Raw genomic sequence first — 14,368 nt, forward strand, 5'->3', positions numbered from 1 at the left:
CAAAAAAAAAACCTTAAGTTTAATTACTAGACTTAAATCAATTATGAAAACAATGGTTATTACAAATCAATTCAAGTTATTTTATATTTCATTAGATATTTTGCTCATAAAACAGCTGATAAAAATTGTAATTGTTCATCTTGCAGTAGCTTTATTTGTTAAGAAATACCCTACTATAAAACAGTAAACTTCATTGGTAGCTTGATGAAGCATAGCATAGTTTCCAGGGCCAAAGCAAAATCTAAAGGTTATACACGCTATAAAATAAATTAGACTATAAAACATCTAGTCTTCAAGCATACTATTAGAAAAATAAAAAAGACTTCAGTAAATACAAATTTTTGTTCTGGTTTGAAAAAATATAAACAAAATAATCCAAATACGAATAAAAAATGTCTCTTCCTGGCAAGTATGGCCGAAAATTAATTACAACTAAACATATGATACTATAAAAGATAATTGGTTATTTATATTATTAGTCACTTAATAACACAAGGTTTAAAATACTATTGAATACTTAGCTTTAAATGCTCATAAACGTTAGTTTTTTAACTTAAAAAATCATTTTAAAACAGAATTTAGATACATGTTTTTCGTAGCAAACATAAACTACAAATATTGAATTTGTTGTTTCTATCTTTCAAGTAAAGAAGAATGCAGAAAAAAAAATATTAGAGAGGAAGTTGATTAAAAGGAAAAAAAAAATCTTAGGCTTCAAGTTAATATAGACTTAAACAACCAGTTTTATTAAATAATTTACATGTAGTATGTGATTTACAAAGATATAAAATCAACCTTTTACTTTATTGTAATTTTATGATTATTTTTTAATAGTAAAATACATTTTTATTTTTAATTCAAAGCTGAACATATTTATACACTTTCAAAAACCTTACTAGTTTTTTTGAATAAAGCTTAGTTTTGCAAAAACTAAAACTCTAAACTTGTTTAGATGCATCACTGTATCTCCTTTGAATTAAGTCGAGACTCGAGTCGAGACATACACTCACCGTGAAATATTTTAAACTCTTTATCTTATATTTGCACTCCTTAACAAATAAGACTTTTTTTTTTCGTCTGTAAGGATAAAACTTATTTACCATTTCAAGTGTTTTTTTGTGTGGTTATTTACAATATTGTTTAGGTGTAGTTAAACTTCAATATTTAGATATTTATTAAAGATTGTAAAAACTGATAGTTTTAATTAAAACGATATATTTATTTTATACTTTTTATCTAGTTTAAGAATTTTTTTTTATGGATACAGCTTTATTTTTTTTAATTGTGCAGGTTTATTTTATATATTTATTGTTATTTTGTTTTTAATGTTACAACTTTAATTTATTTTTACTTAATTTTTAATAAATTGAAATAAGTTTATTGTAGAGTATAAGTTCTTAAACATACTTCAAAAAAGGAAAAAACTACTTCAAATTTATTTACTAATAATTTTTTTTTATCTTTTATTTAACTCATATAAAAAATATTTATTTGCTAAAATTATTGATGAATTTAAAAATAAATACATTTCAGATAGAAATTTTACATTTTGACGTAGAGTTCAAAATATATTTTATGTCTATATAATGTTAGATATAAGATGTATCGTTAAAAGGCGTTAAATCCTGGAGATCCTGATAAGCTAAGCTTGTCGGAATAAATACCACAGATGTTCTTGTGCTAAAACTTTATTTCAACTAACGGCGTTTCACTGCTCTCAAATAAATTTAAGAACAGATCTACGGAGTCTATAAAATATTAACACACATTAGAAAAAAAGCAGAAAAAGCATGTATAATTATGTATAGTGTTTATGTAGGTAGCAACTATAAATGAACTTTATGGTTTAAAAAAAAAGTTTGGGATAAAAACATAAAATTATAAAATTGTCTACAAAAAATACAAATTTAATAAAAGTAGGCACTAACCTCAAAAATCTCTAAGAATAGGCAAGTTTTTAAAATGAAAATTAAATTGAGTTGTGCAGAAATCTTACGTCATAATAAATTTAACAAATTTGTTTGTCCCAAGACCAAATACTTTGACCGATTTTATTTTTGTCGTTCAATAAAATCAGTATCTCCTACATCGCTTGAATTTAATTTGTTAATTTTGTCAGTTTTAAAAAATATGAAGAAAAGGGCTTAAATACCCGAGAAAGCGCTGCGTAAATAAATTAATAGTACTTAAGAAAAATTTATTCTTATTAAAATTTGAAATATCTAACGTAAGTTAATTTTTTTATTTATAGTTAGATTTGGATCCAATCAAGAATTTAAGTCCTAACAAATATATGAACATACAAAAACACAATTTTACTTTCCTTTAAATTCTGCATTATAATCATAACAGATTCCAAAGTTTTTTTATAAATCACAAGCAGCATAACGCTCTTAGTAGAATAAAATAATTACATAAAAAAAGAGTTTGTCTTTATTTTTATCGAGCTTTGTATTTCTAGATCTTTAGGATTGAATTCTTTGTTTCATTAACTGTAGTTATTATTAATACAACACTTTTATATAAATATTAGTAATAGTTTGATATTTTTATTTTAATCTGTATGTTAAATACATAATTAACTATTTTCTCAAATATCCATAATAAATTAATTTAAAAGGCGTTTGTGATTAAAAATAATAATTCGAAAATGTTGTTTAGTTACGTTTGAAATTTAAAAACGAGCTTAATTTGCGTGCAAATAACCATAACTGCTAACAACGTTTGCTTATAAAAATCTGAATAAAACAAGCTCCTTTAAATATATCAATATAAATTTGTAGGATACTTACTTTCTTACAAAATATGTTTTTTAATTTCAATTATTAACACAGTTCTATGATATTATATATTAAGAATGACATAGTATAATTAAAGTGTTCCACAGTTATTGACGAGAATGTTAGAAGAGGCCATTGATGACAAAAGTCCACACTGCAGTTTCCACTCACAGTGTGGACTAGAGTCTCGTTATCTTGAAAATTACCTTTTATTCTTGGTCAAAAAGGGTTAGGACTAAGAAAAATATTTTGATTTCAGATTTTGAAAATATATTAAACATCAGCTTTTTACTCTTCAACAAGACGAAGCTCCATTCAATACTGATAAAAAAGCCATTTTCATAAATTTTTGAGTAATGAGATGTTGTCTTCTGTTTTACATCTGGTAAACTTTTCGATGTCGTCTATGATAAAAGAAAGTCTCTTTTGTTCTTCATCCAAGTGTGTTGGTTTTAGGACAAATTTCCTGAAATAATTGTCTAACACAACTCATAAAAAGATGCGTGCCTCGGTCGATAGTTTCGGAGAATGTTCTATACTATTATTTATAAAGATAATTACTGGCAGTTTAAATTTGTCAGTATGTACTTATTATTCTTATAGTTGGTACTTAATTTTTACATATAAACTGGTCTTGAATAGAAACCTATGCCCCACTTTGTAAATATACGCATCTTGTACAACAAACAAAAAATATCTTATTTGTTTAACGAAAGCAATACACAGCTATAAAAATCGAAAATATGGAGTTTAAATTGTTAACTAGCGCTTAAAGCCAAATAAAAAACCAGAGGTAAAGCGCGTATTTGTTTTATCTAAATTCTATAAGAATACATTGTTTTAAAATTTTATTGTAATACACAAAAGTTATTTTCATCAGACAAGAGTCAGATAGAATTTTTATATAGTGCACAATGCACAATAAAAAAAAATTAATAGCAAAACTAAAGCGTAGTTTGAAAAATAAAGGTCTACTTTAAAGCATAAAGTTAATTAAGACTTGTCAGGTGTACTTCAGGTAAATCTCAACCCTAATTTTTTTTTGAAAAAAAAAACAGAGATTAAAACAAATCTTTTTCAAAAAAAAACTCACCTGTATACTTTACAAATTTAATAAATAAGTTACCTAATTCAAAACCGTTCTGTTACTAAACCATAATTATAAAACTAAAGTGTATTTACGTAAATTAGTTGCATATCAAAAATATATTGAAAATAGAAGAATATAATGTTGATCTAGATGTTCTTATTTCACAAGAGCTTATGAATAAATTTGAGATGGTTTTAAAGACTATAAAATACTAAATAGTCTTTTGGATATATATTTTTCAGATAAAAACAACTCAACCATATATTTTCACATTAGTTACTTTTTCGAAATTTGAAACTAACTTAAAACTACCTCATACTTTTTAAAGTAAGATTGCGACCAAAGAAATTTTCTTAAAAATCAAAAACACAATTTTAATTAAGAAATGTTATTGTTTGTTTATTCTATATAGATTACAGAACCTATCAAATTTCCCTTTTCACTTCTTATTTCTTAAGTTGTAGTTTAATTTTTTTGCAACGGTTATTTACATACAATTAATATTACAAATTTTCATCAAAAAATAGATTAAGGCAGCTATCAAAGACCTTATATGCTAAATATGACTAAAATTAATAAAACAAATTTATTTTATGTTAAAAAAAACTGTGACGCATCGTTTTTTTAATCTGAATGTAAAAAATATCAAAAATTGATATAAGTCAGAAGTTTTGTTAATTATACTAATGAAAGAAGTACATAAAAATAAAAAAAATCTCCATGATTGACTAAAAAAGCAAAAACTTGTTTTAAAATGTCCATATTAAAGTTTTATTTGAAAATAAAACCATTACATTCATTAAGCTAATCTAAAGCTTTTAGAAAAAATATGGCTTATTTCACTTAAATAAACATTTTTTAAAACAAAGTATTTCTTCAAACTGTTAATAATGAATATTTTATAAGTAAGATAGTTTGAAAAGGAATGAAGAAGTTTGTTAATATGTCAAAATGATGGCTCTCCACATGCCAAATTTGATGTGTCTAAAAGTTGTTGATTTCTCAATCCTACAGCTGTTTTGTTCACACTCTTTTGCTTTTCTATGTTAAAAACTTCTAAGATAGCGTTTTGGAGGCACATTAGATTATAGTCAATTATATCTGAAAATTTTAATCTATAATTAACTGTTGAAAACTTAAATCTTCTCAGCTAGTTTCATTTATTTTAATTCAACAAGTTTTTCAAACAGCTAACTTTTAGTATAAATTAAAAAAATCTAAGGTTGTCAAGTATACACCTAAACATAGAAATATTTATTTTATAATAAACTTAAAACAAAACTAAAAAACACCACTAAATTTAGAAATGAACTAGTAATCAACCGGATCTGGCCATACATTGACAAGATCTGGATTCGACTTGGTTATAACTTTTTTTCAATGATTCAAAACTGGTTCCAGTTTGATTTTAATTTAGATTTAAGATCTAAATCGGTCAAACTTATTTTAGACAAATCAACATAAATAAACCGTATTTAAAATTTTTATACTGAATAAATGATTTAAATTCTGTCTTGTGCAATAAAGAAACAATTAAACATGTTTAAATATGATACAAAACTATTCTACTTTCATAATAACTTATGCATCAATACTTTTTTTTTTAACTTAAATAAAACAATACTAATAAAAATACAACAAAAAAAATACGCATAATAATAAAAACGTCGTCACCTCTTTTATTGAAAGCTTCACTTCGACACACACCAACCAAAACAAGAAATCTGCTTATTTCTCTAAGATACAATATGTTAGAGTTATTTATCTTAATGATACAAGTTGAGTTCTGTTCTTTAGTGCTAGCTCCCGTTTCATCTTTGCTAATAAAATAAATAACTTGTAACTTACGTTGTATTCAGGTATTTTAACATCGTTGAACTTATAAACAGGGAATTTTTTTATCTTATTTATAGTACATGATGAAAACGAATCATCGATATTTTTTTAATCTTGTAAGCAATACTTATATTGATTAAACAAACCCGTATATTTGATTAACGTCTATCATGAGATCAATCATTTCGCAGCAAAGTTCGTACGATTGCATGTCAACCGCACCACCGTCAGTCGCTATGTATATCTTGCTGACAACGTCAAACAAAAATGCTCGTTCGACACCACTATTCTGTAAGCAAAATACTAAATTTTATGTTTTAGTTTAAAATTAGCATAAAATGAGGGAATATTATAATATGATCAAACTTTACGGTAATATAATTTATAAACATAGTTATTAAGTTTTAAAGATTACGTAATTTATCACAATGTAATATTTTATCAGAATTAATAAATTTTAGTAGTCCAGTCTTTTTAAAAATGATAAAAATATAAAACAGTTGTTACACTTAAAAAGAGATACAGTTTATTATAAGTTTTACAAACTTAAAGTCTTTTTTAGCATATAAACAAACTAAAAAGCAAAAATACTAATATTATTGTAAAAAGTTATTATTAAAAAATATAATTCTTACACAGTTATCGAAACATCTTTGATAAAAATAACAATTTGTTTACATAAATATACTTAATTTTTTTTTTATATACAAAACACAACTCTTTTTGTGATACAGTTCAATGGTCTATAAAACTAATTCAGCCTATCAGTCACTATATTGGATAAAGTAAAAATCAAAATGTACAATGTACATATTTAAACTAAAAGTTTGTAAGCACTATTACGTCACTAAGTTAATAAGATTTACTTTAAAAACAATTGTAAAACAAGTTAGATTAGTGTATAAACAGTAATGTTATTTAAAGTCATAACTTAGATAAGATATTTATAGTTTATAACTGATCCAGTATCAAATATAAAAATATGGCTGCATTTTTAATAGTAATAACTATTAATGATTTAAAACACAAGTGTACAAATGATATTAATATCAACCTGTACAAATATACTAAGTGTGAGTTCTAGACTTGACAACTGAGGAATTAATTTCTGCACAACCTTGCTAAATGCTTCAAATATTGAATGATCGTAAATTGAAGTCAGATGATAGCTGTTAAATTTAAAAAATAACATATATATTAATTTATACAACAAGAAAAAAAAAGTAATTGATTTAATAATCTTTATAATTTTACTGAAGCTTAAAATAAAAGTTGGGACCGACCAAAGTATTGAAAATGACCGATCCGTTAACAACTTCAAAAAAAATTATTGCAACCCAGGTTGTAATTCAGTTAACTGTTTTGTTAAGTTGTTTTTAATTGAAATAAATTAAATGATGAATAGAAAAAAAAAACAAATTATTTTGTAAAAATAACATATATAAATAGTTAAAAAAGGCAAACTTTGTAAGTAATTTATTACGTATGGCCAAAAAATACATTTTTATAAATTTATGTATGTTAAAAATGGTAGATCTTTTGATAAATATGCCTCTACAGGAGTCATATCAATGATCAAGCTTTTAAAGTTATGAGTATTGTGGAGTTTCGTATTGTTACTCAAAAAAAGTTTACATACAGATGTTAAACCTTGAGCACTAGTATAATATTCTAAATTGCAACAGTTTATTTAAATTTTTATTTGAAATACATCATTTATATCTTAATAGTTTCTATCAAATTTTATAACTAATATTATATTTATATTATAATTTGAAAATATATACTATAGATTAACAATAACAACAACATTCATAGTACTTGCTTTGTCGTACTTTTCTCTGTGTTAAACTATTAACACAGTTCCACGAAGTTATTCATGAAGCTTCTTATGTATAGTTTAGTCTTAGTCTTATAGTTTGTTTGTAATATTACATAAAAAGTTTCATTTAAAACTCTGTGAAACGAAGTTACTAGCTTAACACAGAGAAACATACATCAATTTAATAAACCAAGTACTTCGCAAACGGTTATTATTGCATATTCCAATGAACTTGTTTGTTTAGACCTCTTTTAACAAACGTGTTAGCAACCTAATAAATTTTTAAACATTTATTTTAGATTAAAAAACTTAAACTGTTTTGTAATGATTTTACAACAGTTAAAACTTTATAGTTTTTTGAGTTTAAATTTTCATAGAATGTAATACAAACTTTGAATCGACCTTAGATTTACACCAACTTGTGAAAGCTCTTCACCACTTCTCTTCGATATATCCCTTTGAGTTTCAATTTTTATATCATCTGCTAAACCATCTACTTTGTGAATGAAAGTTTCAAATTTTATGTTAGGATTCACCTGAATAATAAAATGAATTTAAATTAATAACCTATTTTACTTGAAAATTCCTGAAGACTTTTTCTGAAAAGAGTTTACTGTAAAGCAGTATTTCTCATCAACTTTTAAAGTAGTGCATAGAAAACTACTGAAGAAAAATTCTGTGCATGCTAAATAATTTTTTTTGATATTTTTGCTAAAACTTAATTTATTATGACTTAATTATTTTTACTGGTGTATATTACAAAGAAAACATTACTTATCTACTTAATTGTCTATTCATTTATTAATTAAATAATAAGTTCTAGATAAAATAAAAATAGTTTTGTCCTCATTAGGACTCATCAGGAAGACATTGTTACAATGGCTCACTGTTTATTTTAACTTGGCGGGTTAAGTGCATTAGTACTGAAGATAACGTTTGTAAGTCTAAAAATATATAACCGAATACCCTCCCTGCATATGTTTATTCTTTAGAAAACTTTTCTTTATAAAAATACAATAACTTCAGAATTTTACATAAGCTTTTAACTTAATTGAAGCTTGTAACTGTGGTTTCTATCGTAATTTGTTATATTTAACTTCTGGCAAATTAAATATTACTTTAAAAAACTTTAATTTTTACTGTATCAGTACAAAGTTTTTAGTACAAGACTTGAAATATTTAAAGAAGTATAATGACAAGTACTAAAGCTTAGTAAATATAAACATTTGATTTGACATATGTTATTCAAACTATCATATTAGTTTTTTATTAACAAAACTATTTTTTTAACTGTACTAAATTTAGTTCTGTTATCAAAAAATGTTAAAATTTCTATTTATTAAATTTTAAGTTTAACTGGATTAAAAAAATGTATTCATTTAGAACAAAACTAGATTTTCAAAGAATTACTGAGTACTAATTTTAAGATAACAGTAAAAACTTAGTATTTTTGATTTTCTACATATTTTTAATAAAATGTCTTTTTTTAAATATCACTCATTTAACTACAAAATGTAATATAATGATTAAATAATTTATTTTTACTTTAATAACTGAATGTTTACTGATTATCGAAACTTAAAATAAAGAACGTTTATTTTAGTCATTGTTAGTTTGTTTAATTTTAACTATAAAGAAAATTACAAACCGTTGCTGCTTTCATCACAACTGAAGTAAGACAATTCAGAGCTTGAATATAATCATCCTGAATGGATTAATAACATGTTAATCATTAAGCACAACTTTTTATACTCAATTAGAATCTTAAAAATAATTTGTTTTTTACACAGTCAATAAAGATTCAAGTAAACATAACAAATCTTATCTAAAAAGTTATTAATACATCTTAAAAAAGTTAAAAGATAATTTAAATCTAAAATCTCTAAAGTATAAGACATTCAACTACTTGAACAAAACTTGATGACACATTTATTAGTTATTGTAGTTAAGTGCAGGGACTTTTATGAGATGTATTTTTCAACTTATTACTACTAAAGCTCATATTTTTTTTAAAGTATTTTAGATCCAGATTTAATTGTTAATTACACTTTTTTTGCTTGAAAAATAATAAAAGCTTTGTAAAATTCTTTATGTTTTTTTTGTAATTAGTTTAAGTAATTGTGAATTAGAAATAATAATGGACACTTTGATGGTCAAAAGTTTTTTTTTTTTTTTTTTGATATACCTTTATTGAAACCTAACAGAGTTTTGCTTTAAGTATACATGAGTATGGTTATTTATTTCAAGTAAATTGAATTGTGTTTAAAGTACTTTCGAAAAACTTACCTGAGCATCAATAACAAATATCAAAGCTCCAGTAGACTTAAAAATTGCTTCAAAATCAAATGATGCATCATTCACATCTAATTGTCCAGGAATGTCCCAAATTTGAAAATTGATGAAAGAATTTGAAGAAATATCATCCCTAAAAATTTTGCATGTTGATTCCAGGAGCAATGTGTCATCAGGGTTCATTTTGTGAAAAACAACCTAAATTGTTCATTTTACTTCTACTTTAGAATTCAAGTACTACATAAACCATTATGGTTTATAAACAATAACAGATACAGTCAAATCTTTTTTTTTTAGTATTGCTTTTAATGGAGAACAACTAAAAATAAATCCTGGGTATAGTTTAAAAGTTGCAGTTAAATTACTTAAAGCTTTTAAGTTAAATGTATATTTCAATATGAATTATTTTCTTGTTAGTGCTAAATTTTTTTAGATTTACATTAGTCCACATTTTGATTTTTAAGTTTTGACTTATGTTTGCATTTATATTATATTTAAAAAAATTACTGATGAACTAATTTTTTCTAAAGACTAAATAAATATTAGTATCAAGAATAAATATTAGTACCATTTATAATAAATACATGTTTTAAATATTATAAGTAATTATGAGATTACAACTTATGAGATTAGATATCATACTTTTTGAATTGATGATTTTCCACTTCTTTGTAGTCCCATCAGTAATATTCGAGGCTTAACTGAATTTACTTCCTCATAATTTGTTTCACTTTCTACTTGATTTTCTCCTTGATCCAAATCGAATAACCCATTATTAAATTCTGACATTTTTTGTCAAACAATATAAGTAATCTATTATAGTGTAAAACAAATAACTAAAATTTGGTGCAATTCTAAACTAATGATCAAAAACATTTACATATTGAAAGCAAAAACAAAACACTAATGATTTTAAAGAAGGATGAAAAGTACAATATATTTTGATAACAAATTTACAGGGCTTATATCATTATTTTGTACTAATTTCAACTACTACATGTTTAAAATAAAAATTAAGGGTATATATGGGGTAAAAAAAAATTCAACTAAATATTTTCATAAGAACTGAAGAAAAATACAACAGGACTATTCTTAGTTACCCTGAGATTTTAAAATTTCTAAACATTCTGAGTTAATCTTAATTTTTGGCAACCCTGAAAAAACCTATTGTTCTCTTTAACTTAAACTGGCTATAACTAAAAAATAAGTAGGCAAAAAAAAGCAACTTGTATCTTAGTTTTAATAATATATACAGGGTTGCCAAATATTTCTGAGAAATTTCTTCTATGTTTCCTGAATTTCTTCCTAGTTTTAGAAAAGTTTAAAATTGAAAAGTGTATGAGTATATTGTTAATTTAAACAAGTTGAAAGTAAATAAAATTGTCTTAAATAATATAACAACGGATACAGGAGCTGTAAAGCTAATTTAAATAAGTTTCTAAATTTACAAAATATTTAGTATTAAAAATTTTAAAAATTATGATACATTTTTTTTCAAATAAATTTCATTACTTAACATGTAAAAACTGATTAGAATTTCAGGTTTTTAGTGATTTTTGTACAAAATTTCAGGTTGTTTAAATCTTAAATTTCAGGTTTATTAGACAAGATTGTCAAATTCTAGGTTATTCAAGCCTTTTAGGTTTTTTGGTAACTCTGTATATAAATAAAATACTGGAAAAATACTGTTATGCTACTTTAAATTTGTTTTTTAACAAATAAAATTTAATTGTTAAACTACTATGTAATAGATATCTTGAATCTAATTTAGACTTAAATTTTGGATTGTTGGTGTGATTTTTTTTTGTTGTAGCACTGGTGAACACTTACTTGGGGATTTGAGCTTCATGATTTTCCCAAACTTTGTAGTTTTTAGTGTTGAGACTTTAGCCTTGTGAGTGTTCTCTAAATGGCTTGTCAACAAGGTTTTTTTAATTTGTTTAAAAGATAGTTTTTGTTTATTTTATTTTTGGACAAGTTAAAGTTAAATATTATTGGGGCAGGTAAAATACATATGATGTAACACACTCACTTTTCCCAAGAAAACGTTAATTGTTACAAGGGGTAGAGCTTAAGACTGATGTTTTTTTGCCATAAAAAAATTATTCAAAACTCTAGATTTTTTATGGATTTGATAGAAATTCAAGCTTTCTTTTGAATTCTAGGTTTTTTCGACCTAAAACTTCAAAGTAATTCAAGTATTTTAGGTATTTTTGTCTATTTTTAGTTTATATACCACTTTAAAACAAAAATTTTGAAGAATTTCTAGTAACTTTTGAGTTAATAGTAAGCAACAACTGTCTGCATTGAAACTTACATAATTTCTAAAATATTTAAGGACATAAGAGGTTGTAACATTTTTATTTACAAAACTTAACATTGGCTCCTATATGAACACTTAAAGTATAAACTACAAGTCAGTCTTAAAAGAACATAAATTATTTTTAGTTTTTGAGATATAGAAGTTTTTGTAAGAAATTTCCGATAAATATGTAAGCAGATTGTACGCAGTATGACTAAAATTTTTTTTGAGTCAATTTTCTTTGAAGTTTAAGATTTCACTAAAAACTCTCTTCTCTTCTTTTTTGAGCTAAAGATCTCAAACTTTTAGAAAGCATTCCTTTTATAATTTATAAGACTTCTAATGTTGGGTTTTTAGAAGTGTTTAAAAATAAATATTTTAGATAAAAAATAAATAAATAAATTGTTGGTTTTTATAATTAACATTTTTTTATTTTTCAAAATTAAAAAATTCCTGCATTATATCCATTAAATATAAGTAATGAGCTTACCGTAAAAAATTTAAGAAGATTAGTTAGAAAATGAAGGAAGAGATAGATTTTTAGGTAAATAGTCTTTTTTGTTTGTGCCTTGTATTAGGAACCTATTGAAGTTACCAACTTTGATTGCTTACATTTTGAAATTTTACTTTGAATTTTGTTAAGTGGTTAAAAAGGGCTGATAGCTCAGATTAAACTCTAAAAAAATAGATAAACTTGTTAAAACCAAGGTGGACCCCCTCCCCCTATGACCTTAATTAATAAAAGAATCAAAACCAGCTATAATAAGAAGAAATCTTCTCAAAAATCTTCAAGAAAAAAACTAAAAACCTCTGAGGTGTTTTAAGAAGTTACAAAAGCAAATTTTGATATTTTGTATTTTTTTCTCTTCTACAACTGTCTATTAATCTTAGAAACTGTTTTACTTTTTATAAAAATCCCCAGACTAACTACTTTTATTAACAAACTTAACCAGGATCATTTTGTTATTAATTACTGTTTCACTTCTAGTAAATGTGGTTAATCTAAAATATTAAAGAAAACTATATCTTCTATAAAAAATAAAGTGAAATTTTTATAATTTGGTCAATATAAAAAAAAAATATTTTTTTTAGAAATAAGTGTTTTGTTTAACAACTTGAAAAATATCGTTAAAATGTTTAAAAATTAATAACTCTAAAAAAATATGTTTTTTAAATTAAAACGATGTTTATTTGACAAGCGTTACATTGGCTCGAATGAATTTTTTTCTTTTTTTTTCAGTTTTTAATTATTTTTGATTTCTGTAATGCTTACTTGGGACTTTTTTTCTTAAAGATTGTTCTTTTTCTTTGCTTTTCACTATAACTTCCTTCGAAAGTTCCAAGTTAGTATTAAAGAAGTTGAAAAATAGTAAGTTTTAAAAATTGGTTGAAAAAATAGCAAAAATGTCATTCGAGCTAAAATAACGCTTGTTATTTGACTTTTTGAATTGTGTTCAACTAGAACTTTAACAACTATTGAACGGTAGTTTTTAGGAAAACTAATTTTAAAAATTAGTCAAAAAACTAAATTGTACTATTAAGTATTAATAAATGCAAAAAAGGAAATTAAACAAAACTAATTTCTGAAAGTTTATATTGTAAAGTTAGTTAATGCTAACAAAATTTAAATAAATACAAAAAAACTAATTTGAAATTAGTTGCGGAAATATATGTACGTTTAAATTATTTAGAATAATTAAAAATTGTAATAACATATCTTTTTTAATTAAAATAAAAGTAGGTTATTATTTATTTCAAAATATTATTTTCAATTTTTGCTAAATGATTTTGTCTTTTTATTGCTCCTTGACTACTTTAAAACTACTTTCTTACTAAACAGTTAAAATTTTTTATATCACACTGACTTCGTATCGTAGTCTTCTGATAAGAATAACATGACGTGAATAAAAAGTAATATATCTTGTATAATAATTTGCACGTCCTGTTGTTCGTTATATACTTCTACTTAAAATAATAATAATACTTATTTTTTGTTGTGTTTAGGTAGAAGTTGATCTTTAATAAATACGCATTTATACTATCTTAAGACTTCGATGTTTACTATGTCATATAAACTATAATGCCTTTTGTTTTATAAAACTTTCATACTTAGTCCAGTAATTAGGAAACTCATACTTATTCCGAGTAAACGATATTTTATCAATTTTTTTTTGTATTTATCTGATCTTCAATAGTATAGTCAATGTTTTACTTTCAATTAGTATAGTTAAGTTGTATTGTATACA

General features: G+C 23.9%; 1 protein-coding gene across 1 annotated transcript; it reads right to left on the reverse strand.

Moving 5' to 3' along the window:
* Window positions 1-4,486: 4,486 nt before the first annotated feature.
* LOC145843329 (ras-related GTP-binding protein C-like) lies at window positions 4,487-10,629 on the reverse strand. Its single transcript, XM_082950791.1, has 8 exons — window positions 10,463-10,629; window positions 9,815-10,018; window positions 9,177-9,233; window positions 7,931-8,064; window positions 6,761-6,875; window positions 5,853-5,995; window positions 5,545-5,690; window positions 4,487-4,971 (listed from the first exon to the last, which is right to left on the reverse strand). The coding sequence occupies exons 1-8, from the start codon at window positions 10,607-10,609 to the stop codon at window positions 4,817-4,819; spliced, it is 1,101 nt and encodes a 366-aa protein (XP_082806917.1). The 5' UTR covers window positions 10,610-10,629; the 3' UTR covers window positions 4,487-4,816.
* Between the last annotated feature and the right edge of the window lie 3,739 nt (window positions 10,630-14,368).

Source organism: Thalia democratica, chromosome 8, assembly GCF_965202585.1.
Source record: "Thalia democratica chromosome 8, ktThaDemo2.hap1.1, whole genome shotgun sequence".
In the NCBI taxonomy this organism is placed as follows: Eukaryota; Metazoa; Chordata; class Thaliacea; order Salpida; family Salpidae; genus Thalia; species Thalia democratica.